The 26,275-nt window shown below is 35.6% G+C and overlaps 1 protein-coding gene across 5 annotated transcripts in view; it reads left to right on the top strand.

Moving 5' to 3' along the window:
• The window catches only part of LOC119072520, a 68,625-nt gene extending 42,678 nt beyond the window's left edge, over nucleotides 1-25,947 (top strand). For 4 of the 5 annotated variants that reach the window (XM_037177770.1, XM_037177767.1, XM_037177768.1 and 1 more), the window contains 5 exons: nucleotides 8,430-8,565; nucleotides 15,313-15,455; nucleotides 15,962-16,235; nucleotides 21,734-21,848; nucleotides 25,485-25,947. In XM_037177770.1, the coding sequence (XP_037033665.1) occupies nucleotides 8,430-8,565; nucleotides 15,313-15,455; nucleotides 15,962-16,235; nucleotides 21,734-21,848; nucleotides 25,485-25,622 (806 nt within the window). In that variant the 3' untranslated portion in view covers nucleotides 25,623-25,947. The remainder of the gene's footprint in view (nucleotides 1-8,429; nucleotides 8,566-15,312; nucleotides 15,456-15,961; nucleotides 16,236-21,733; nucleotides 21,849-25,484) is intronic. The other variant, XM_037177769.1, reaches the window with a different exon arrangement.
• Nucleotides 25,948-26,275: the final 328 nt, after the last annotated feature.

The following is a 26,275-nucleotide window of genomic DNA, read 5'->3' as shown; positions in this document are numbered from 1 at the left end:
TTGTTCGAAACGTCCAAAGTGCTTACAATTTTAGAGAGTCTACGATGCAACTATTGATCGAGCCAAGGTATTCTAATATGTACTTAACTAATCAGACTTTAGTTCGTCTAATTAGGCTCATTAATGAACATAAAACGGAAGTGACGAAGTGTAATAATAGACTGTCTTTTAAAAGTGTGATTATTGATAAATTAGGTATTAATCTGCTGTGATTGTTTGTACAGATTTGTTGTATGATAGTATTAGTTAAACTATGTTTGTATTTATGTAAATGTATCAGATTATTCAGCCAGTCTTTGGCGGTGGAAATAAATTCAATTCAATTCAAAATTCCGCTGAGAGTAAATTATGGAGGAGAGCTATGGAGGACGAATTTTATTTACTTCAGCAGAATGACACATGGAAATTGTCAGATTTACCAGTGAACCGTAAGGCAATCGACGTCAAATGGAAATTCAAGACGAAACGCGACATGAATGGACAAGTCGTCCGGTACAAAGCTCGCATTGTTGTCAAAGGATTCTCACAGCGAAAGGGAATCGATTACGATCAGACATTTTCACCGGTTGTTCGACAAAGTCCAATTCGTTACTTGATGCCATTGGCTGCTAGATTTGATTTGGAAATTGGTAAGATAGGTGGATGGACCCAATTCAGCAATGGAAGCAAATTGCATGAATGGAACCGCAAACTCAATCAAGCTTTGAAAAGGATTCTCCGCTACCTAAAGGAAATATTTTCTGCAAAGTTGGAATATTCCAAGGATGGTAATCATGACGTCATCGGATATTGTGATGCGGACTGGGCGAGCAATGCAGACGATAGTCGTTCAACTTCAGGTTACTGTTTTATGAAGCAAAACGGTGCAATCATTTGGAGCTGCAAACGACTGAAGACGATATGTTTATCTACCACCGAAGCAGTGTACACGTCATTGTCGGCGACTGTCCAAGAAACGTTATGGTTACGGCAATTTGAGCAAAGCATCTGGATGGACAATCGATCGGACGGTGCAACCAAATTGTACTGTGACAATATGAGTGCAATTGACCTGGCGAATTCATTCGGATATCATGCAAGGACTAAGCACATTGACACTCGGCACCATTTCATCAGACAGCACGTTGAAGACAAGAAATTGAACATTGAACACATCGGTACGGAATCGATGATCGCGGATGTTTTGACAAATCGTTGTTCAAGCCAAAGCATTTTAAGTTTTCTGAAGGGCTGGGATTGAGATTTAAATAAAAAGTTTGTTCTTTATGTTTAACTTAAAGGGAATGTTGGGAATGTAAGTCTCACATATGACAACACTGTAAATACTCGGTAGCATAAGTACTCAACTCTGTTTGACATTTGATAGTTAATAAATTCACTTCCTTTCTTGTACAGCATTTAACAAGACGTGTTCTTATTCAGTTCCTTCGACCCTCTATCATCGTTTCGAGACCAACAGTGAGCAAATTTGTATATACGTAACACACACCAAAACGCTTTTCTTTAACGAATGATAGGTTTCCAACACGAGCTAGTGGCGAGTTCTGGAATCGAAAACGTTTTTCCTAAACGAGGCTGGAAATACGTGACGAGGTCGTGATATTTCAATGCTAAGTAGTATAATGACATTTTCGAACTGCGAACAACTACCCATTCTTTTTTTGTCAGAGAAACAAGATTTCTATTATGTCCATAGAGTCCGCCTGGTGCATGATCCGCATTTAAAAAGCTCGGTTCCAATTTCCATTTTTGTTATTAATACTTTTTGATCCCGGTACAATTTACACAGTAATCCAACAACATTCGATTCGAGGAATTTGAATTATCCTCTCGTCGATGGTTTTAAGAGTTAAGTGGATGGAACTCATTTTATGACGAAATGGCCCCACTGCCCAACATACTGAAATTTTATGTGTACGGATACACGTACAGCCGCCCATGAAAAGGTTTTGGAATGGCAGACCTACATTGACGATTTTATACTGTGGTAGGATACTCTGTCAGAAAATGTGGCCAAACATATAGTTCTAGCTACAGAACAGGTCGAACCAAATTTTTCTTATCACGGCAACAAATAGCCTCAGGCAAGTTTTCGTTATCTGACAAAATCTGACATACCGTAGAATAACGATCTGTGTTTAGAAGGTCGAATTGATCCAACTCCAACTTAGTCCAAATTTTCATTACGAGCCAAGCGAGGGTCATAATACGACATATTTTTTTGTGCATCCCACAACTGAAATACGACCTATTTTGCCATGATTTTTCATTAAGAAATGTCAGTTTTTCCCGAACTATATATCGTGCGGGAAAAAACTTCATTTCTTTACGATTTGTAGTGCGGGAAAAGAATTACATGAATTTTTCTATGACTATACGATTAAATTTAATATGGTGAATGTGAAGTGTGTATGTTTTCAAGTAAATTGATGTGTTTTGTCTATTTCAGTTGTCCGATGCACAAAACGTTGTTCGTACCTCGACAGGAAATGGATTTTTTCAGCACACGAAAAATACTATTAACTCATATGAGAGTGTAAGATTTTTCCGCACTGTTTTGGTTGGAAAGTTTACTTGGAAAGTAGTTATAATTTGAAATATTCCTCGAAGTCATACCTTTTCGTATGTAAACGTTTAGCGAATCATAAGAGGAATAAATTTTTTTCAAGCCGCTTTGTGATTATACCAGCCTGCACATACGTGCACGTAGTTAAGCCAACCACAACACGAAGTGTTTTTATGCTTCACATACTCATACAAGCACTTGTTTGTGGGTTTTCTGGGCTAATTTGATCTTTATGGGGAAAATAATTTTAAAACAAATGAAGTAATAGATGTACACAAAAGGCGACACTTTAAACAAACGAAGTAATAGATTTGATAACTATAACACGGTACGATTTGCTTAGTTAAAAAGTGGAAATCCTTCAATCTTCACTGGCTTGAAAGCCCAGATCTCGAGTACACGAGCTATATGCGCTAACACATTAACTATTGAGTGCAACTACTCGAATATACAAGCTAAACGCACTGTACGATACAATGCCTATATTCGCGAAAATATTTTCACGAATTTTCTCAAATTTTCGTGATTTTCTCAAATTTTCACAAAAAATCTTTTTGGGAAAATTCACGAAAATTTGAGAAAATAGTGGAAATTTGAGAAAATTCGAGAAAATATTTTCGCGATAATAGCCACTGGTACGATATGAGTAGAGTGCTTTGTGCTCGATCAAATTGTCATCATAGTGATTTTTATGGAGTCCGTCATAGGGAAATGACAGGACAGTTTCCGCTCCGAGGGAATACAACGTTTTTCATGCTTTTGTTTTGAAGGAAATAAAATAAATAGCGGGTATTGGTATTCGGCCATTTTAGGAGAGAAAATGATTATTTTCTCACCTACAATGGCGTCAGAATAACAACAAAACGCCATTTTCACAACGTTTCATAGTGGACAAAATGTGGATTTTCGCATCGCTATTATGAAAAATGTTTTTTGTTCATTGTCTACCCTCGGTTGCAGAAAACGATGTTTGTGTGTTTGTAGGCACACTCGGTCTGCAACACATCTAGTGTCTATCGAAGCACACTGCACTCGGTTGCATAAATTACTATTCGAAAACTAAAGAAAACTAAAATGACACTCCTTTCGCTGCAAGCATCCCTTGACGTTCGTAGAGTTGGTCTTTTTTTCCGTTCCTATTATCGTATATAGTGCTTATCGACGTTGGTAATACCGCTGGTAATAATCATATCCCGAATTCTACCTAACAATTTTCAATTTTCAATTTACTTTTATACTATCATCTCTATTTCATTTCGAATTTTTACTGCATCTGAAACATAAAAGCAAACGCGGTTTATTAGTCAATTGCAGTCGCTTTTTCATAATTGTATAATATTGGGCTATCAAATTTTCACTTGAATTATTTTCATAATTTTTAATTAATTTTTTTTTCGCTCACTCGTTCCGACACACACACACAGTACCATATTAAATTCCACAATTTTTATTTCAACTTTCTTGGCATTTTTTAATACGGGAATTTAAATTTATTGCTTATATGTTACATTCGGCAAACATTATTTTCTGTCTGATGAACATTTTCGCTAAGCGTGGTCTTGTGTTACTAACGTAACTATCGTTGTCTGACTTTGGATGGTATGAATTAATTTTTTTTAAACAACGCAGAAAAAGAGATTTCACATGGCAGGAACGTTTGATAAAATATTAGATTACGGAGGCGAAAAAAAAACTCTTAATTTATGTTGCACACAAACAAGCTACACGGTTGCATGGGGACTGGGACTGGTACACGAAAGTATACGACGAAACTTTTTAACTTAACGTTATAAATATCTAGTTCGTAGATCCATATACAATACATAATTGAACTCCAGTACGGTACCGTAGCACTTGAGGGTTCCAAGTTCCAAGCATTACAACTGGTTTGACAAATTTCAGCTGTGAATGCTTCAGTGTTGAGATTTACAGTTCAACGTACAGCTCCATATTGTTCTCACTAACGAAACTCATGCAGAGCTGTGTCAAACGTTGAAAATACGAACGTTTGAGTTTTCTGCCACGACAGGCCTTTCAACAAAAACTATATTTCGAAATTCCATTCGTCATTTAGGCTAAATATCTTCATTTTGGCATTAATTTGGATGGTGTACGATATGTGCCGGCTTAAATATGCACTAAGGCTACCTTCGTTAATGTCCTTCTAGGGCTCAAAAATAAAAGTTGCCGAACAACTGTTTCCTTTTTGGGTAATATAACAATGTGACATAGGTTTCAAACCGCGATCTTATGAAGGACTGATATGCATGGGGGCTCTGTTTAAGAGAACCGAGCCGAAATTTTTTTTTAAATCTCTAATTCATCATTTTAATCAGTCCAATCATTGAGATGTCAACATATGCTAAAAATTCTAATGCTACAAACTTTGTGACAAACGTATCAGACCAACACCGACTAATACATCATTCGGTTTCAAAATCAACTTGCCTGAAGTTGTTCCTCCCAATAGTAACGAACATGTCAGTGGCTAATTTGTCTGAGGATAACACAATAATTGAAATGAACATGTAGCCGTTGCTTGTTATTTAAAATCTCGTAAAAGGGAACATACACAATTTAACCCGAGAAATTTTCAGGGAAAACGGTGAAAAATTGCTTTGAAAAAATGCACTCACTCATTGCTCAATCTTAGGCATGATTTCCACTTACAAAGACCGTCTTCGTCTAGCTAAACCACGCCTCTTTATATTGTCTAAAGTGTAAACGGAGAGAAAACGGAGGCCTTTTTTCGTAAGTGGAAAAACTTATCTGGCAGGCCACTTTATTCCGAAGGTCTCCGGAAAAAAGACGTAATGACTTAATGTCACAAGCGTGGACATTACCAATGTCACACAGCCATCATACTTGAATGAACATATTTACAAAATGACAATAAAATTTCGGTACAATAAACTTACGATTTTGTTGTTGTTGTTGTGGCGTCTTCACATCGTTTATATCAAAAGCCATGATATCTGATCTTTGGCTATAAAAAGGTAACAAAAGTAAAAGAAAAATCTTAAGAGACAGTTATGAGTCCTGTTATTAGTTTATGATCGAAATATAAATCAAAAGCTTTTATCGACTCAAATGGTATGAGAGGATGATGCGGACCTTTGGTCCATTGAATTGAAAACAAAAAATGAAAACCTTTTTATTGCAATTTTATCACACACACACACACCGACCATATCCCCATACTAAATATGGTGTGTTTCACGTATCCCCATTATATAAGTTCGATGGTTTTCGATGTTTGTTCGATGTATAATGTGTATACACTTTGGCGTGTTGTCCCTTGGGTGGCGTCACACAAATTGTGAGATTACACATATTATTTTTTTTTGGCACTTTAGATGTCTTTTATCGAGAAAAGATAATAAAGATAAATGACAACGAAACACCAAAAGCCCACGACAAACAGCATTTATACGATAAGTCTTTCGAGATGGAACGGGGAAAGCGAACAAAAAGAAGAAGAAAAAAAAATATGAAAATGTACAGAGGTTGATGGAAATATACTATTCTCTGTCCATATAGCTTAATTGAGGCTACTATAAATTGAGAAGCGTTTATATACTTGCCAAATGGACGCGCGCTGTATGTGTACATATATTCGGTTATCACTTAATTGCTTATATAAAATGGGATGGATAATTTAATGGTCAATGTCTGGATTGTTTTTTTTTGTCTTTGGGAAAATTAAGCTCATATCAACACTTTATTGAAAGAGTACGAAACTAGCAGTTCAGTGACATTCAAGTGGAACGTTTAATATATAAAAATTCTACGTAAAATGTCTACTGAATCTAAGGGTTTACAATCATTGCCTGTTGCTCTTCTTAAAAAGAATTATTTAATGTGATATTGATCCAATTGGAAAAATAAAGTAAACTTTCATGTGAATTCGGGAGAAATATGTACGTTGCAGGTGATAAATGAGTTAAGGCTCTATAAGAAAAGGTTGACTTTTGCTGTTAAAATCGATAATCAATTATCACGTCTACAATTGGCACGATTTGTAGAAACTATTTGAAGAATAGCTATTTGTTTTCTGAGTCGAGAAAAAAGGAAATTCCAACAAGAGCGATGAATTTCGCGGCGTATATGTTTTGCCGTTTTTCTTCACGAAACAAAAACATCGATTTTCCATATCATGTTCGAAAACATAAACAAAGTGACAGTTCGAAGGAGAAAAGTTCTATTTTCTCCCCATGCCACGGGAGAGAAGGTGCTGCACTTTTCTCACTAGAAATGTCATTCGACCAGTCGTCAAGAAAACACAATTTTCTTATGGATTATTGAGGGGAGGAAATAAGGAAACACACAACGAGCGCATGAAAAAAATCTAAGTTTGTTGCGTGATTAGGCATAATCAATGATATATTACACGTTACAGAAAATATTTTATGCAACAGGTACTGGTATGTACAGCCTAATATTGAAAATTGTGTAAGGATGTTTAGAGAAAATTTCAGTACATTTGCCTGGTTTCAAAGTATTTCGAAGAGACAACTGGTCGGAGATGATTACTAATTTTCTCGTAAATTAATACATTTTCACAAGTGGGAAATAGATAGCCCCATAAACCCTTTTTTGGGTGCTTGATGTGTAAATGAGTGTGACAATACACTTCGTGTACCGACAAGACCATTTTTATCACCTGCATACGATAAAGCCATCGAAAATTTTTCTTTTTCGTCACTGAGTTGACAAAAGTTCTTTTTTTCAACTACAGCGGTTTACAGCGAAAATGATATAGGAATTTTCGTCAGCTGTTTTCCAGCTGGTCCACTTATGCAAAACTGTTAATACTTGTTATGTTAATAACCTCCGGGGCGCGTTAGTGTTAAAACCGTAAGATGTATTTGTACACTATGTACATTTTACAAGTGTTTTTGTTCGGATGTGGACTGCAGCTGGAAAACTTCTGAAGCAAATTTCTATCCAATTTTCACTGACATTCGCTGTAAGTGGCAAAACGTAAAATGTTCGATAACTTTTTGAGAAAAACGTTGTATGCAACTCGGAAATGAATCTTCTGTGAGCAATAACTTGCCCAAAGCTTCCTGTAAGTTTGCAATCTGTCAAAAATTGCCGGCGGCCGATAACGAATGTTACGGGTAATGAGCATTATTCGCTGTGAGGGTAATGTTAAGCTTATTTTCACTATGAAGCTATAGAATGTCACGTAGTGACAAAGCGCTAGACTTGTGATCGGAAGGTCTACGGATCGAGCCCTGTGAATAAAAGGTTCTTTTTTGGTTTGAAACATTACCGGTCACAGTTAGTTTTCAAAAAAATATCGGCTGCGTATAATGTATCGAAAATACATTACCTAGAGACGCATATTTCCTGTGACCACTGTTCAATTTTCTGTGAGTGATTCTACTGTTCTTTCACACAAATTTTGTAATTTTCTAAATCAAACTTTCTGGTATATTAACGAGATACGATACAAGAGCATAACGGAAAATATTACTTACAACATCCCACGGAAATGATTCATTACCTAATGACATTTGCGGTAACTTACGTAATTGTTTGGACATTGACAAATTACCTATTGTTCAACATTTTCACTCCATTATCCAGCTAAGCTACTCCAAACCAGATTGTGATTAGTATGGATGCATAGTTTAGAATTAAAAAAAAAATCATAAATAAGATTTTCGTATGTTAGAGTCATCAGCTCATCATAAAGTACTAATACCCAGTGTATTATACAACACAAAGAAACACAAATCTTCTTGTACTTGCTTTGTAAGACGAAGATTCATAGAAAAATATCGGAACATCTTTCTAAACGAGAAAGTTTCTATTGTGAGTGGAAAATAATTTTTTTCTTTAATTTAATTTACAGTTTTTTGCGACTACATTGAAATGGAGGAATGTGGCCAAGATGAATTGGCTGCTTGTTCACGACCACTTCAAGTACTCACGGAAACTTCGGAGCTATCTTTCGTAACCAAAAAATCTGAATTGGATAAACTTTGCCCGTAAGTAGAACATTTCTCTAACTATAAATGAACATATAATTGCAGCTTGAAGCCTTTAATCTCATAATGCTATAGCATTATATACATAACACAAAATCGCTTCAACCATCATCACACAATCATAAGCAATTCGTTGGAAACGAAACGGCTGGATGATACATTATGTAATAGTGTGCTGGAGATTCTTTGGAAAAATCGTGCTGTTCGTGCACGGTTATATTGTGTTAAACTTTATACAGCAAGTGGTTGTATTTTCAATGACTGAAAATTCCAACTGGCTTTTCATGTAAAAAACGATTGCACTTTTTCAATATTTTTGTTTGTATAATTATGAAAAGTTTATAATACCCGATGAATACCTATTAAGTTGGTGCTTCAGTACCGCTTAGCATGTTTTGTTATGACGTTAACCATTATTCGGAGTACCAAGGGAGTAGTTTCAAGGATTGTGAAAGTGCCTATACAATTTTACTTGACGGTTACCACTCTGGCATTATGCACCTATGAGAGTTTGATGAGAGAGGCCAGTCGGAAACGAGGAACATACTATCGCGGTTTACGAAAACAGCCTGTACTTACAAGAGATGGTCTTTTTGTATTCTTAAAGTTTTTTTTTGTCAATTACAATACGGTTCCACTACTCTTATTTCAAGAAAAACCACTCGATTAAAGCATGATTAGTATCGCAACCAATGCCAACTGTGACATCATCGAAAAATAGTCTCTTTCTCATCAGCTATCAGTGAAATGATAACAGATGGCCACATGGTGTTTCTGCCACACAGAGGGCCACAGAAAAGCTGAGACTTTCGGCGACTCCTAGTTGCTCCTGTGAACTAGAACAGTAAAACGGACATACACATTATATGACCTTCCGACGTCGTCGCCTTGGGACCTGTCACTCTGGATAGGTTCCTGGAGGCGACAGGAAGTCTACCCGTGATTTAAATGATGATGGGAAAGGAACAAAAAGTTCCCTGGATCTATCTGGTGTTTCGAGATCATTAATTTGATAATCCCACAGGGATAACCACTAAAAAAATGGCAATGCCAGAAGTGTAACTTGGTAACTATTGAATCCAACGAAAACATTTTTATTATTATTTTGCATTCAGCAAAGATCAGAACCAATACATTTATTTTTGACCTAAAGGATAAACATCAGACCTCCGAGTTTCAACTTTAAATTTAAAATCAAACCTTAAACATCAGACACTTCAGATCAGAGTCGAATACACGATGTAATTGTTCAATTGTTGAACAATGGAAAAATCTCTCTTGAATAAGGGACCAATGCCCTCTCTAGCAAATAATCTAGGAAAATTAATGTGGTAAAAATTTACAGTGTACGCTGTCATAGAAAATTTTACACTTTTAAAAATAAATGACAGGAAGTATGAGCAAGGATCTGCTTTTTTGTGTTGTCATTTGTCGCCATTTTGGTGTGTTAATAATAATTTGTGTTTGCGATGTCCTTTTTTGTGTTGTGAACCGTGAGCAAAAATGAAGTTTAAAGTTTGTAAAAATTTAAATGTCATACTTGTCAAAATTAAGTGGTATTTTGACTGCGTCAAAGCGAAGTTTGTTTGCTAGAGGAGGTACGGCTGGCACAGCAGTGCTGGGGCATATAAAAACATTCTTCGTCTACTTATTTACAGCCTACATTATCATCTGCTGGATCTATGCTTCCTGTACCTTTTCCCGGTTTTGTAATCGGTTTGAGTGCCCTTCCCAGATTATTAAATCGACTTTGCCAATAGCGACTTTTAGTTCAGTCGCAAAAAGAAAAAAAAAGTTTTCAGAAAATTACATTTCATTCAATTTTAGTTGGCCGTGTAACGCTATGCCTCCGTTGTTGGTTTTAATTTTGTTTTAGTTTTATTTTTGCTATTAATGCTAGTGAATTTTCTGCTTTTGAAGTTTTTCATTAGCGACGCGGCTGTAAATTAAAAGTCATGGTTTATTTACTATTATGCACATTGAAAACCTCTTTTCCTATTGCAAACAGTAAAAAGTGAATGCTGACTGCTGACAATAAACATATCACAGCAAACTAAACGGAATATAGGATTTTGGCGACTTAATTAACTTAATTAAAACAAGTTCACTGCACAGTTTTCTCATTGACAAAACGAGAAATGTAAATCAGCAACACGACGTCGTCGCTCATTAATTTTAGATTCGGGAATTATCTCTTATTATGTGTGTACCGAACATACCTATCGGTTTGAATGTGTTAAGAGGCTCAGTTTTCAGATGGAAGCGGTAATTTGCATGTAATATCTAATTGATCAAAAGCTGCCACATAATAATATAGTGCATTTGCTTAACAAGCTAAGTTTTGTGGTTGATAACATTGTAGGAATTTCAGCTAACGATTATTTATTGGAAACCAGCATTTGCGAATTGCTGATGAGAAAAGTTTCGTTTTTCGTTGGAATTTGAATTATGATATCGTTTTACCGGGAGCCGTTTCGAGTACACCGAAATATTGTGGATTTATGCTGTGTGCTTGATTCAATTTAACAATCGGGCTACAGAAAGTTCTTACGAAACCAACAAAATCGGTCAGATAAATTTCGTGGTACACAATTATCAATGCCCTTTCGATTCATTCTGTTCCAGTTACTAAAATATTCGACTCAAAATTTTTGAAGAAAAAAAATCAATTAGGAAATAACCCAACATTCTTAACTATTTAAATAGGGCAATCATATCATAAGTTGTGGCCAAATCTGTTACTTCATTTGTTTAAAGTATCGTTCGTCTACAGTTTGATAAAAATCTTCTACTTCATTAGTTTTAACATTTTGTTAGATAACTTAGATAACATTAGACCACATTATTCAGACATCACGGCTTGGGAATATAGTTTCCTTCGATAAAAAACAGTGGTGTAGGCGTTAGCTAAGGCGTTCCGAATTTTACAACGCTCGAGCTCATTCACTTTTATCGGTATGATCAAAATTTTTCTTTTATGTTACACTTATTCGATAGACCACCATCTCGCTTTTCATGTGGCTTTAAATTCATTTTCAACAACTATTCAACATCGACAATGAAAACCGATTGCTATTGGTTTGGTATTAATGGTACAACTGTTCGAAAACCACTTGATCGTATAAGTTGTTTATTGTTAACAGTAATCCTCATTCTTTTATCTCCAAGTTTAGCTTTCGTTGAAACTATCAAATTGTGAAGAGATATTGATGAAGGATGGAATTTGTTTTGCAAGTCCATGAACAAAATGGTTAATTTATATATAAATGTTAGGACATACTGCAATATTGAATGGATGTTGTTGGTAAAATGTTTAGCTCGGAATTCTAATAACAAAACGAAAAAATCGTCTGATTCGCATCATTAAAATTTTACGGTTGAAATATGTTCAGTCTCCTCCATGCCTTTATTTATTTCGGCTAGTGGATTGAATGAAAAATGAGTACTCAAATCAATCAAACCAAAATTCGCCTATTCGTTAAATGAATGCATCCATGAGTGGAATACCTGAAAAAAGTAGGTTAATACCAAAAATCGATATAATCCAATGAAAACATTATAAACTTGCATTTGATACCATCATGACAAGATTAAAAACGTGAAATCGACATCTGGAATATTATTTGTATTACCTATAACATGAGTATGCATGATAAGGACGACTAAAATGCTATAAATTGAAGTCAAGAAAATTTAACGGAATCATATATTTCCATGAAAAGAAAAATTGTCTTATTATAACTTAACGTTCCATGCATATAATCTGGTAGTTCAAGTCGATGCCACACGATTTCAGTTGCATTCCAGTGACGACGCCGATATCTAGAACATTATAAAAGAAAGGTTTCGGTCGTGATTGAGCGAACGAGATGAAATAATCGGAAATAGCACAGCCCTGCTACTAGCATGAACATACAAAATATTCGGAGGCTGATGAAATCACAGTAGGCACTGCGTTTCTTTTGCATAAATAGAATTCGATGTTTAACTCACACATACATACAATAGAAACAATCGTAAGCGGTAGCTCTTATCACTAAAGCCTCCAAATTTGACACTTGTCAAATCAGTGTTTATGCTAGGAGCACTGCTGTGGAAGCTAGGAGCACTGCAAATGAGGTATTTATGGAAAGCTTAGATAATGTACGTTACAACTAGCATGTTAGGTTCACAATAACCGTCATCAGTACCAGCCCAGACCTGTCTAAAGTTCACACAGATTTTGAAAATATTTCTTGCAAATTTTTGCAAACATATATCAATGAATCTAATAAAACTAGGCATGACCCGAAATTACTTAAGCTCAGCTTTCCAACGAGCCCACTCTCACCCGAAACGATTATTTATAACGGCCAAAAAATTCGGATAAAAAACACAATTTTTCAAACTTCGGAGATCTTCCACGAGGTGTGGCTCGAAACTGTGTGAGGCCTGTTTTGAGGTCTACTGGCAAAGACCTTTCAAACCATGTATATATCCATCGCCTGTATTTAATTATATAAAACTACATAAGCCTTGCCGCTGGCTACAACTAGCCGTTTTTGAAATATTAATTTTTTTCCTTATACGAACACACATTAAGGCGTTCTGACTTCCACTTTCTTCTTCTTCTTTTTCAGCCTGTTTATACCCACTGCTGCTTATAGGCCTCCCCAATTTCTTTCGAACGGTCCATTGCCTCTTGCTGCTATTAAGGGCTTTCTGTTTCCTTGATCCCATTAGTCCATCTCCCTGGTGGCTTTCCTGTTGGTGTAGTTGTCGATGGTCTCCAGTTCATGATGGTTTTGGTCCAGCGGCCAACTGTTCTTCTTGCAATGTGTCCTGCCCAGCTCCACTTTTAAGACGCTATTCTTTGCATTACACCAGCGACTTTTGTTCGTTGTCGTATCCATTGGTTTGTTTTTCCTTCTCTGAGCGTAATTCCAAACATACTCCATTCCATGGCTCTTTGTGCAACTCTTAGTTTATTTTCGAAGCTTTTGTTAACGATAAAGTCTCCTCTCCATACATTAGCACTGGGAGGACACACGAATTAAATACTTCCCGTTTCAGACGGTCATTAGTCATTTTACTGTTGAAAATTAGTATGAGTTTACCGCAAGCTGCCTATTCTAAGCTTGATTTCGGCAAAACCACTTTGGTTGCTCAAAATTACCTTTTTGTCACCAACGCACCAAATGGAAGTCAGGGCCACTAGACATATTATATTAAAACGATTCATCTTATTGCATTAAGGACCTAGCTCCTTCAACCCTACCAAGAACTCAATTTTGAAATTGCCGGATCCCGAACAGATAAATCGATGATCATTGGTAATGATGTAGTTCGAAATTTTTGAAATCGATCGGCCAGTTACACTTCGGTTGCGATGGTATGGCTACGGCAATAAACCGCAATTCCAAACTGGATACAGTTAGGATCATACCACCGCCAACATTTGAGAAAAGCACTATTTTTAGGACATGTTGCCCGTTCAACGTTCATGTTTATTATCAATTTCATTCATACAAGCACCTCGTATTTATACTTAATTCTTGGCTCGCTTTGACCAATTTCATTCCAAGACGTGACTTGATTCATATAATCTTTGAACAGTGTAAACACACGTGGAATACAGAACAGGTGTCTTGTCTTACCAATAATTTCACGTCAGCGTCGCGACAGCGTTTCATTACATTAGCAATAACCCCACGCCCTTTTCAAATCGACCGCTTAAAATCTACGCCACTGGTACATTCTTGTGAGAAATGTTCCTGACCCATTTATGTTATAGGATTATGTTACCGGACCATTCCTCTCAAATGTTATTTGTCGTAGGTCGCACTGTTTGCAGAAAAGAAAAACTTTCTCTGAACAAACAGACAATTTATAAGATCGAATTACTTTCGAACAAGACGCATTAGGAACTATATTCCATTGCTGGTGGGTAAAGCGACTTAAATTGACTATTGAACTGCACCTTGAGTACATAAAAAATCACTTTGAATCATCTTTTTTTGCTCGTTTCACCGACAATCGCATGGGAAGAGTTGAGGAAGGCGCTTTTTTATACCTCACTACAAAAGTTAAAAGCAAAATCGTGTAACGGATAATCATTTAATGCTGTTGACGGTATATAAAAATCTTATACCTAGGTGCTTCATCGATGCATATAATAATTAGCTGACAGAGTTATCAAATTAAAATTTCTTTTTATTCTCTTACTCAGTTCTATTTTTCTCGTCTATTTCCCCTTTTTGTCCTATACGTTAATTAACGATAATTTTTTGGTAATATCTCAATACTTTCGAGCAATTCTAACGCTCTTCCGTGGTGTCATTGTTAAATCAACTCTGACAATGGACAATTGATCGCAAATCATTCTGTTGTCGCATTCCTCGTACACAGTACAACAACATAATAAAACCGAGCTTAATACACAGCGCAATGTTAATACATCCTCTCTAATTTGTAAAGATTACAGGTAATCTTAAATTTCCATTACCTCTTTACATTCGCACTACGCCATACAACATTGAATGTCATCCTTTCCACCAACTTTCCAAACCATATCAATTAATTACAATATACCACAGACGATATATATAGATTGCGAACAAAGCATAACCATATTCGGCTACACTCTCGTATGTTGTATATAGCCTCCATTATAATATATACGACCATCCCCGGCAAACCAAATTTACTGTAACTCGTCCTCACTGTTCCGTATTTACGCTAATTAAATTGTTGTTTTTGTTTTAACAGTGATCTACATGCTGGATTACAATGTATCAGATCATATACACGAAGATGTATGAACTTGCATCAAAGGACACATTTTAATAAGCTGTACCATGGCACCGGCGAAGTGATACATGAACTGTGCGAGGATGGACCTTATCAGGAAGGCACGTACGTACTGTACTTAAATTAGAGTGTAATGTGGGGATTTTCGGTTTTATAAGTGATGGTAGAAATTTCAATAAGAAAAGGATTTGATTGCTGTAAATCCGTTTAACATTTTGAATTCAAATGAATGGCTGGTATTAGGTGGATGTGTTTAAATAATTGCTGTTGGTACAGACTAATTAATATCAGACATACATTGTTACCGAATCCGAGAAGTTATCACTCTATTTTATGTATAAAACCATTTTGTTCCAAAATAAGTATTTTCACAGAATTTCACTCCCGGTCTTTTAGAGTAAACTGTCCTGCATAATTTCCATCATTTTCCGTACCAATGACATAATAGCTTCACCGTTTGAACAAAATATTTACATAGAAGGCCTGTCTATTCCACTATTATGTCATTGTTCCGCATACATTGCTTCTACTGCTCCCATCTAACCAACAAACTTAATTCTTGGAAATATTATATTTGTGACAATGTGACTCTGTGTTTCCAAAACAGATTTCCTCCGGCATGCGCCATGTATGAGACACGTGAAAAGTGAATATGAACTGTGTTCGAAGCGATACCAAAACACCATGACCCGAATTTCACAGTCAACTCCGAACGAACATGAACTGCGACAGCAACAGCAGCAATATCACCAACAACAGCAGCAACAATACTACCAGCAACAGTCACAACAGCAGTATCAGCAGCAGTATCAGCAGCAACAGCCACTCAACAATACTCGGACCGACGATGATGGTGCCGAAGGAATAAGGGCGGTTTGTTGGTATGTGTTGTTCAAAGACTGTTATCATTTAACTTTTTAGAAACGACAATCGTGTCGCCATTATAACAATTGAATCTTATCTGTTACTTCTGATGTTCAAAGTTTCGTCTGGTGTTTGGCACAAATTCTTTTACTTCATTCGTTTTAACGATAGCACTGCTACGATTCAACACTTCATTTACGCCGATAATTTTCCTATATTTCTTACATGTTTATCTCTTCTTCGTTACCTTCATCATCCGGATCACCATACTTAGTCGGATCTCCTCTCAAAAACTAGGTTAAGCTAGTAACTTACTACTGCTCTAAAAATATGTATAAATTTGACTTTATCTAGCCCACCATTCATTTGCTGCATTTATATACTCAACATCGTCCACTTCTATGCATTCCATGTGCAAAGTCAATCTTCCGCACGTACGATATTTTTTGTGTTCGTCGCATTTTATTTGGTAAAAATGGTTTTAGATCTACGATGATTCTAATTTTGTAGTGGAGTCCAAGCAAAACTGAAATTCAAACTAGAAAATTCAATCTAGAAAAAAATGTCTGTTCATTAAGAAGTGCCTGCAAAAACCAATTCTGCTTGTTCAGTCACCCGCTTGCCATCAGTTTCTTTATTTCATTATAAGTTTCAAGAAAATATCTATGTTCGATTCGACATATGCCTGTCTGATAGCACGGATTCGTTGTTGATGTGATGAATGCTTAGCATTCGAATCAACCACACATAATTGATGACTTAGTCGTCAGGTGGTTGAAAATTCAACAAATGTAGATAAATTGCACTTCGTATCTACAGAAGAATCAACCTTAGTCATATATGTGTGGCTTCTGAAGGTTTGAAAAAACTTTCATTTGTTCACATTCAAACATTATGTGCAAACCTTTGCTTAGATCCGCTCAAGTGGTGGCTTTTGGTAAAGAAACCACTGACTGGCCACGAGTTAGCAAATTTGGTGATGAGTTGGAATTTCATTTCGACTATGACTCGCTAGACTTGTTCGTGCGCAAATCGGTATAGTGTTCTTAGAGTATCGAGTACCACTGTCGCCATGGAGAAATGGTATTTTTGAACTGCATATTAATGCAAAACGTCGAAAGAGGTATTTAAATTTTCTCTCAGATTGAAACAGTGGTCGAATGTTTATGTAAGAAAATATCAATCCTGGGGGTATCAATGTAAATGAAGATGTACATCGCACAAATTGTCAATTTAGACACTTGGGGAGCTATTGCATGAGCCGAAGGCGAAGACTCGCAGTCTTTTTCGAAAAAGTAGGACCATCGCTTGGCGTTAAAATGTGTTAGTTTTCAGCAAAAATTTAAATGCTTGTGGTTACATCACCACAAACGTTTAAATTTTTACTGAAATCTAACACATTTTAACGCCAAGCTAGTGAAGCACATAAAACCGTTTATTTAGACACAAGGACCTAGACTGTTTCTGCCACCGTACATTTTCCATATTTCTTTCGGAAATGTTTTAGAAATCGTCATTCTTTCCCGTGTATATTTTGTGTACGGCCAACTAGTACGGCCAAATGTTGTGTATCAACTTAAGAGGGTACAAGGGTTTAGCTTCGGACAAGAACCAAAATTGCGCGAAAAATAGGGCATATTTAGGAACATAATTCTCAGGACTCAAGAGATGGAATACAGCAAAAAGGGAATTAACGATTAATTTGAGCCTTACTTAACAGAAATTTTTTTTCGCATTTATAAAATTACTTGATTTTCACAATTATTTTTCACAATTAAAACACGTCTGCAAGGCAAAATTTTTTTCCACTTTAGGTACATTTTTTCGGCAGTACATCGAGAATAAACACATAAGTTGCTATATCAAAACCGTTCCTTATGTCGCTGACCACGAAAATGTGTTTTCCTTTTTCTAAAATTCCTTTTTGTTTTGATTAAATTAATAAAAATCAAAAATTTTTCTACCACGGCGGCCATCTTGCTTTCACACTATTTCTATGGTGGCCGTCTTCGATGTTCCAGATTCTTTTGTTATTGAAGACACAATGAGCATTTCACTTGAATTAAAAGAGGTGGCGCCATAGTATTTGGTTTATGTCCACAGCTAAACCCTTGTACGCTCTTAAGCTGCTCCGAGCGTTCAGTTTAGACGCACTATCAAATAATGAAGAAAAGTGGGACATGTTTGGTTATACATAAATCTGGAAGACCAAAGTAAAAAAATATAAACTCACGTCAACCATTAGCGTTTGGCGCCACAGTATTTGGTTTGTATCAAAACTGAAGACTATCTTAAAGTGGAACCAACAAAAATTTAAATTTGAAAAATTTATCAACAAATTTGAAAGTTAGGGAACATCGGTACATAGGAAAGTTCAAAATTGACGAATGTTTTTCTGTCTTTCTCAAATATTTATTTACAATTTGGATGAACTTGAATATTTTATGATGATCTTTACCCTTATCGATCGAATCGTGATAACTATTTTTTAAAGATGTTACCAAACGTTCAATCATGTGTCAGTGTTTTTGTTCGAACAAAGTGTTTCACTTTGTAAAGCAAGGTATATTATAATCACCGTACTTCTCAGGTTGTGTCGTTGCTAATAAATGTGTGCTTGAGTTAGAGTCAGGTCGCTAATTTAAAGGTCAGATGAAAATAAAACTGTTGAATTTAACTTTTCGTTAAAGCGAATCGTTCATGCGTTACTGCGGAGACAAGAGAATGATTTTAAGCTCGCCGTTTTATCTATTCAATTGAGCTCTGTTCCGATTTAATTTCAAACGAAATTTGATACGTAAATAAGTAAAACTTTCCGTCAATTTGATTTGCCTCAAAAAAGACAATTTCGTCGAATTTCTCAGACAAAAACAAATTAAGAAAAAAAAATTGAAAATTTAAAGAGGTATGCGATCCGAAACGACTCTAAACACTTTGGCCGTTGTTCAAGCAGTAAGTTAAACTTCTCACAGACATTTCATTCAAGTCTTCCATTCTTCTTTGGCGAAGTTTTGCTAGGATTATTCGTAAATTGTGTACACAAGGATAATCAGATTCATTATCCCTTTTACCTATTATACGCGCCACCGTATTTCCTTTTGCACAATCACAAATATAATTACTTCGTTTCGTATATCAAGATACCATACATTTTATTCTATATGTTTTAATGTCCTACATAGGTATCATACTATACACCTCTCACAGCGTCCTTAAACCGTTTTCCGAAACTTTCTCTAAATTGTTTAAACACACAGTGTATTCGAGTCGAAATTTATATTAAGATAAGCGTATTATCCTCATTTATTACGTGGGCTTAGACTAGATGAAGATGAAGATGGAAATATTGCCGTCATCCTAATTATCCAAAGTGAGACATATGTCAGTCATGAAGTGACAATACGTATTGTTACACCTGTTTTTCCCGAAAACGTTTCCTCTTACCCTGAGTATTTCTCAGAGAATTTAATTATTTTGAATAAAATTTTTCATATTAAACAATGGGTTTTTCTGGGGAACATTTTCGAACATTATGTATTGCTGTGGATTACGGCGATACTTTGTACGTAAGCAATGTCACCAACAAAAACTTTGGGTATACTTTTTGTCAGTGCTGTGACTGAGTTAGGACGGTTTTCAGCTATGGTACGATGTAGAAACTAAATTTGAAACACCTGCAGCTTTTTCGTTGACAAAGAACTAAAACAAACTCAACAACAAAATCTCTGCGCTATGAAGCATTTTCAAGATTCGTACATTCAGATATTTACCTCTATCTCGTGTGGTCTCTTTAATATTTTACAAACGTTTAAGTCGGTCAACGAATCTGGTACATTATTTGCTTAACCTATTTTTTAATGTTTGACACAGAATCTTTTACTTCATTAGTTTGAACAACATTTTGCTACATAAGACAATACTGGCTACATTCACTGTTCATTTCTTGCGTCGAAGTAGATAACAGATGACAGATAACAGAAACTTGTTCATCAACAAAAATGAAATTAGACTCGATTTATTTACAATAACGGATTACATTGGATGCCGCGAAAGTACTCATGAGGTAACCGGTCTGTAATAAAAGCAAACTCACAAGAACGTTTCTTGAACAACAAGCTTAGGTAACTTTCTGAAAAGCAGTAAGCGAAGCCAATTGCTCAAATAACACAGGATTGAGTTTGCGGGTCTTACAAAGGTGTTTGCGAAGTAGTGAATTACCAAGCAGGATTTATTCTATTCTTGTTTATTTCATACCCATGTGAAGTTGACTAGGGATTAAACAACTCAATAGCGCAGTGTATAGGTCGAGAATTATTGAATTGCCAGTTATGGGTTCGAAACTCAACCGCAGACAATGTCTCATTGTTTTACATGTAATGGCTCCTTGGTAATGTCATTCAATCAGTTAGGCGAAAAGCTTCTACATACTTCATTACTTCGGAAACAGCTTTGTGATACTCTCAAACTCACTCGTGTGTTTTTGAGCGACTTATTTCGTCCACTGTTTTTTCGACAAGTGTAGTTGCACACCTCGCCTTCGGCTCGGATATACAAATTTTACCCTTGTCGAAAAGATCGAGACTTGTTGCTCAAAAAACACACTTCTAACTTTGCTTTTATCACCAAAATCATTACCTTATGTCGTCTAGCTAGCTCAATTGGTAGAGTGATAGACTCATACCCTATGCGGCTCGGGAAATGAAAATTTGTGTAGGAGAGTCAGACCTACATTTGACTTCAGCCAGATTGCCTATGAAATCAATTTACGCGATTCAGAATTGTATTCACTGTCGATAATGACCACTGGTCAAAAAATGACCCTAGCATGATTTCTCACAGACTAACAAGCAAACCACAAAACTGAATATTCTCAACTTTCAGGCCACAAAATTTAAGATTTTTTTTATTAGCCTGTTACAGACGGCAAGTATATGACCAGTATGAGTATCGGTCTATTACTTCCATCGATCAAAGAATTTTTGACCGGTTGGTTTCAAATCTTGTACTTCAATTTTTTTTAATATGTATTTTACTATACAAATGACCACATTATACAGAGTTTGTCATTGTTTTTGTCGTCGTTATCGATAACAATTGAATAGCCATAATTTACCCCGTACAGCGTGAACTATAAATACGATTATCCGCATTAACATTACTGTCATCGTAAGCTTACCGGTATGAGAAGGTACGCTACCAACTCCTTAAATACCCTTCCCTACATCAATAAATTTTGAATACAGATTAACAAAATCTAACTGTTTTAATGTCTGTGAACCCATCCAAATATCGTTGAAACCAGTTAAATGACCGAACACTCAATTTGAATCCCAATTACACCTTCATTAATTGCTTTCCGAGGAGTGTAGCCGAACTTGATACAATGATAAATTAATTGATGGAAAAGATACGTACACAACATGACGAAAAAAAGGAACACAATGCTAGTCGAAGTGACTGCCATCATCAGCTTTGCATAACTTTACATTTTGTTTTCCTTTTACTTTCTTTACAGTGCCTTCAAAGAGTACATTGCCTGCTCGGAATACACAGTTAAACGGACTTGCGGGAGAGAAGCAGCATTTTTCACCCGAACGTTTTTGGATAGAATTTCGAATTCATTAATGAGGGTAATTTCCTTAAATGTGCTTTTATAACATCTGATGTGTGCATGATAATTGTTGCGGAGCATTTTGCTAATTCCAAATTGTGATATTATTTTGTTTATAATCGTTTAATGTTCGTTGTTTCGGGTTTATATTTTGGCTTCTCGGAAATTTTATTTTATTTTTAATATTCTACAATAAGGGTTTCATTTTCATTAGTGGCACGCGGGTATATATAGTGGCAGTGCACATTGTTAAGTCGAGTGGGAAAACGTAATTGCGGTGTACTTTTTTATATGTACGGTAAAACGTTGGCCGGATGCTTTGCAAACCCCGTTTTGTTACGTTCGTTGTTTAATTAAATGCAACATTTATGCTGTTTATGCAAACGGATAGATGAAAATCCATTATAGCTCTAACTGGGAACATTTTCGTTCCTCGATTTGTCACAATATTTGGCCGCTAGAAATTGTAGCTTTCAGCCAGGGCAGATAATCCAATTAAATTCGAATGAGTTAAATTCAGCTTTTCAAATATGCTCTTTTGACATACACCAACGCAGTTCAAGCATGAGTGGTACTCTGAATAGAGTTCTGAAACTTGACACAACTTGTCACAAACTGTATGACACTGTAAAGGACCATTTCATACAAAATAGCAGTCTATTCGGCAACTGTGATCACTTTTGAAGTGCTTTGCATACCCACATGATTGGGACAGTTGAAGTCCTACTTTGAATAACTTTGATTAGCCAAAAATTTGATCTCAATTTGATCTCGACTATTCAGCTAATTCTTCGGTGATTAACATTTGATTTATTACGATTAGCAGTTAACTTACGACGATTACCATAGTTCGCAGGCCCGGACTGGTCATATGATCCGACTTGGAAAATCATAGCAATTTTATTGAATTTGCGATTAGGTCGCCTTTCAATAGAGCTTCTTGGAGCATTTTATTCACTTTAAGCGCCTTTTTCTACATTTCACAGAAATTTCTTTTGCCAGTCCGGCCCTGATAGTTCCTCAAAAGTTGTGAATCATTTTTTAGAATCTTTAAAATATCTCTGGTGTATTTTTCAGGAGCATTTTTTGTATGTTCCTAGTAAGGAATTGAACCAACGCACTGTCTTGCACCGAAGCTGACTTTGACGTCACTCAAATAGAGGACTGAACCGATTAAAGTTCGCTATTCTTTTTCATACAACGGCTACAAAGTCAACTTCGGTGCTTGACAGTGCTTTGATTGAACACTTGAAACCAAAATCACTTTTGCAAAAGGTTCCTCGGAGTTTATGTCGCTAATAGAAGTTGATCAAAAACCGAGAACATGCACTTTTCTTATGTACACGAAATGTATATGATCGTGTGGAGTGTCATTGGATTGATTATTGCAAGTACTTTCGGCGCAAATAGGTTTTTTTGGTTTTTCATCCACACTAACATAGTTGAAAAAGGGAAAATTTGACATTTTAGCGAACTTCAACAGTTCCATCTAAATGCAACAAAAACATAAAAAAAACTGTTTTCATTGATCACAACTAGTTTCAGCTTTCCAATCGCATGTGAAGTCATTATGAAGCTGAATTGATCATGGAAAATGTTCGTTTGATGTTTTTGTTGAGTTTCGGATGCAGAGGAAGTGTTATAAGTTCGCTGATCTGGCCAAAAATTTTCAAAACGACCATTCTTTTCTCAGTGTAAATGAATTGAAACCCAATAAGAGCTGACTTGTCTCGAAAGTACAATCAATGGTCTTTCTAGTGACACTATAAACATGACCTTTCGTGTACAGGGAGATACGAAAAGAATCGCAGAACTGCAAAAGCTATTTCATCCATAGAAAATTTCCCAGTTAACAATTTGTCCCACGAAATGTACATAAATTGCCATCGGGAAATGGGCCCATCACACCGAATGTGCTTTGACTTTCGAACATTTAATGGCTAATTTTTTTCACACTAGCGGGACGTTTTTCACATTTTTTCAGTGCAAATTCGTCACACTAAATGTACACGGAATGTACATTAAATGTTCAATTGATGTGGTCCAGTAATCTACACTTTAACTGGTCCTGAAACTGATCCACATTTATTGTACATTAACACTAAATGTACATCTAATGGACAACGATAAATCAACTAAATTCTTAAAAATAATTTTTCTTCTAATTTCCTTCTTATTTTTTGCCAACTTTTTGTACATTTTTTGTGATGGAGTTTTCTTAGTTTTCCTGAGTTTCCACGATTTTCACCAAGTTTTTCGAAGTGATTGTGTGTGTTGCTGAAATAAGAGAACTAAAACCATTATTTTGTTTAAAAGAAAAATTTACCTTGACACGACCGGGATTTGAACCACGAACCTCTGGGTTATGAGCCAAACGCGTTACGAACTAGACCACTGAGACTTGTGTAAAAGATGGTCATAGTGTGAATATAAGTCTATTTCTAGAGAAGCATCATTTGAACATTTTTTATGCACATTTTATGTACTTTTCGTTATACATTTTTAAAACTCTTGAACAGGTCTTCTAAAAAGAAACCAGAGACCATTCAAATATTCTGCTATGAGGAAGGTGCAAAAAATGTACAAATAATGCTCAGCTAAAATTTAACTTATATTCTAATTAAAACGATTCTCATTACAACTCTCCGTGGCAGAGTTGGTAACGCGCTTGGCGCATGAACCAGAGGTTGGCGGTTCAAATCTCGGTCGGGTCAAAGATTTTTTATTTAAAAAAAACCTAACATTCAGTTGCATACTTTAAAAAACTAGAAGAAAATCGTGGAAACTCGTACATTTGGTGTGAACTTTTCGAAGTTCTAAAGTTGTAGTCGACATTTTGTACATAAGATGTACACTCACCGAAGCACAATCATAGCCTCGAACATAACATGTACACATATCGGAGCACATACGTGGCAATCGGTAATTTGTACATAAGATGTACACATACCGAAGCACATACTTGGCAATTAGTAATTTGTACATTAGATGTACAACCAAATCACATCAAACGTTGTACAAATTCTAATATACATTAGGTCCTCATTTAATGTCCAAAAAAATAGAGAGCAAAGTTTTACGTACATAAAATGTACATTACTAGGGAGCACCACATTTAAAAAATGGACTTGTGTTAACTGGGTTTGTAGCCTACATTTAGGCAAAAATATTCGTTTTTTGTTGATTAAAACTATTAAAGCATTGCTAAGGTCAGCTCGTTTAGTATGTGTTTAGTGCATAGGTGGAAACATGGGTTTTCAAGGGGTATAATGTACCAATCCGCGTGTGCTAACTTGTAAAAATGAAATAGTAAAACGATCAAAATCCACCGCTGACCGGTGGCGATTTGCTTGACGAAGTAATAATGAGAGAACAAATCCCTTACTCTATTGTATGCATTTTAAAAATTTTAATAATGTCTTTACACCAAGGTTACCCTTATTACAACGGCCCCATTCTATTACTTTTTATCCAAATTCTCGAAGTGCAACACCTAAAGTTCGTAACGGAAAAGAAATGTAACTTTATCGGCCATAAAATTTCAACAAATTTGGATTGCACGAATATTTGAATGAGACAAAAAATCCTCAATAGGTTTAGCGCTGCTTACCATGCAATCGTTAAATTAAATGAAAACTTTTTAATCAATTTTCAGATGCATTGCGAAAATTATCACTCCGAACCGGGAGAATGTGGTGAACCATCTGCATCAACGAGACATATATTTTCAACATTGTGTTCAGTATATTCGGCGTTATTTGTGATAGCACTGCAACGATTCGTTTTAAACTAAATTATTCAATGGTTTCTATCGTTAAATTTTAAGTAATTAGCAAGTAAAATACAAAATCCCAAATGCTACATATATATATAACAGATTGTGTAGGCTATTATAATGAACTTCTTAGTAGTGTAACAGCTGAATGAATTTAAAAAAGACAACTTTTCCGACTCATCCTTGTTTGTTAGCAACATTGTTAATGTTAAGTTAATTGGTTTATTTATAGAACATTGTTTCGTTGATTGTAAAATCGCAATTCAATGCTTGAATATTGTAAATAAAAATTATAGGAAGTGTCTGATTTCTCCTTTTTTAATAAAAAAAATTGAATTCAATTTAAAAGGAATGTTGTTTTTTGTCAGCGACTGAAGACCCTCGTACCACGGATTATTATTGTGAATTGAGAATATTCTGAAGAAAAAAAAAACAGAATTTTGTTTGTGATTTTTCGAAGTTTTAATAATTTTTCGAAATCTTTCGGAATTTTCAGAATTTTTCGGAATCTTTTTCGGAATTTTCGGAATCTTTTTCGGAATGTTCGTAATTTTTCGAATTTTCACATTTTTTCAAAAATTTTCAAAATTTTCATATATTTTTGAAGGTAAATTTCCCAAAAAAACAGCTCCTGAATTTAATTGAATCGTGTGTACAGCTAGCAGAGATAG

The sequence above is a fragment of the Bradysia coprophila genome, assembly GCF_014529535.1.
Source record: "Bradysia coprophila strain Holo2 chromosome IV unlocalized genomic scaffold, BU_Bcop_v1 contig_81, whole genome shotgun sequence".
Lineage (NCBI taxonomy): Eukaryota > Metazoa > Arthropoda > Insecta > Diptera > Sciaridae > Bradysia > Bradysia coprophila.
This window is presented reverse-complemented; position numbering and strand designations above follow the sequence as displayed.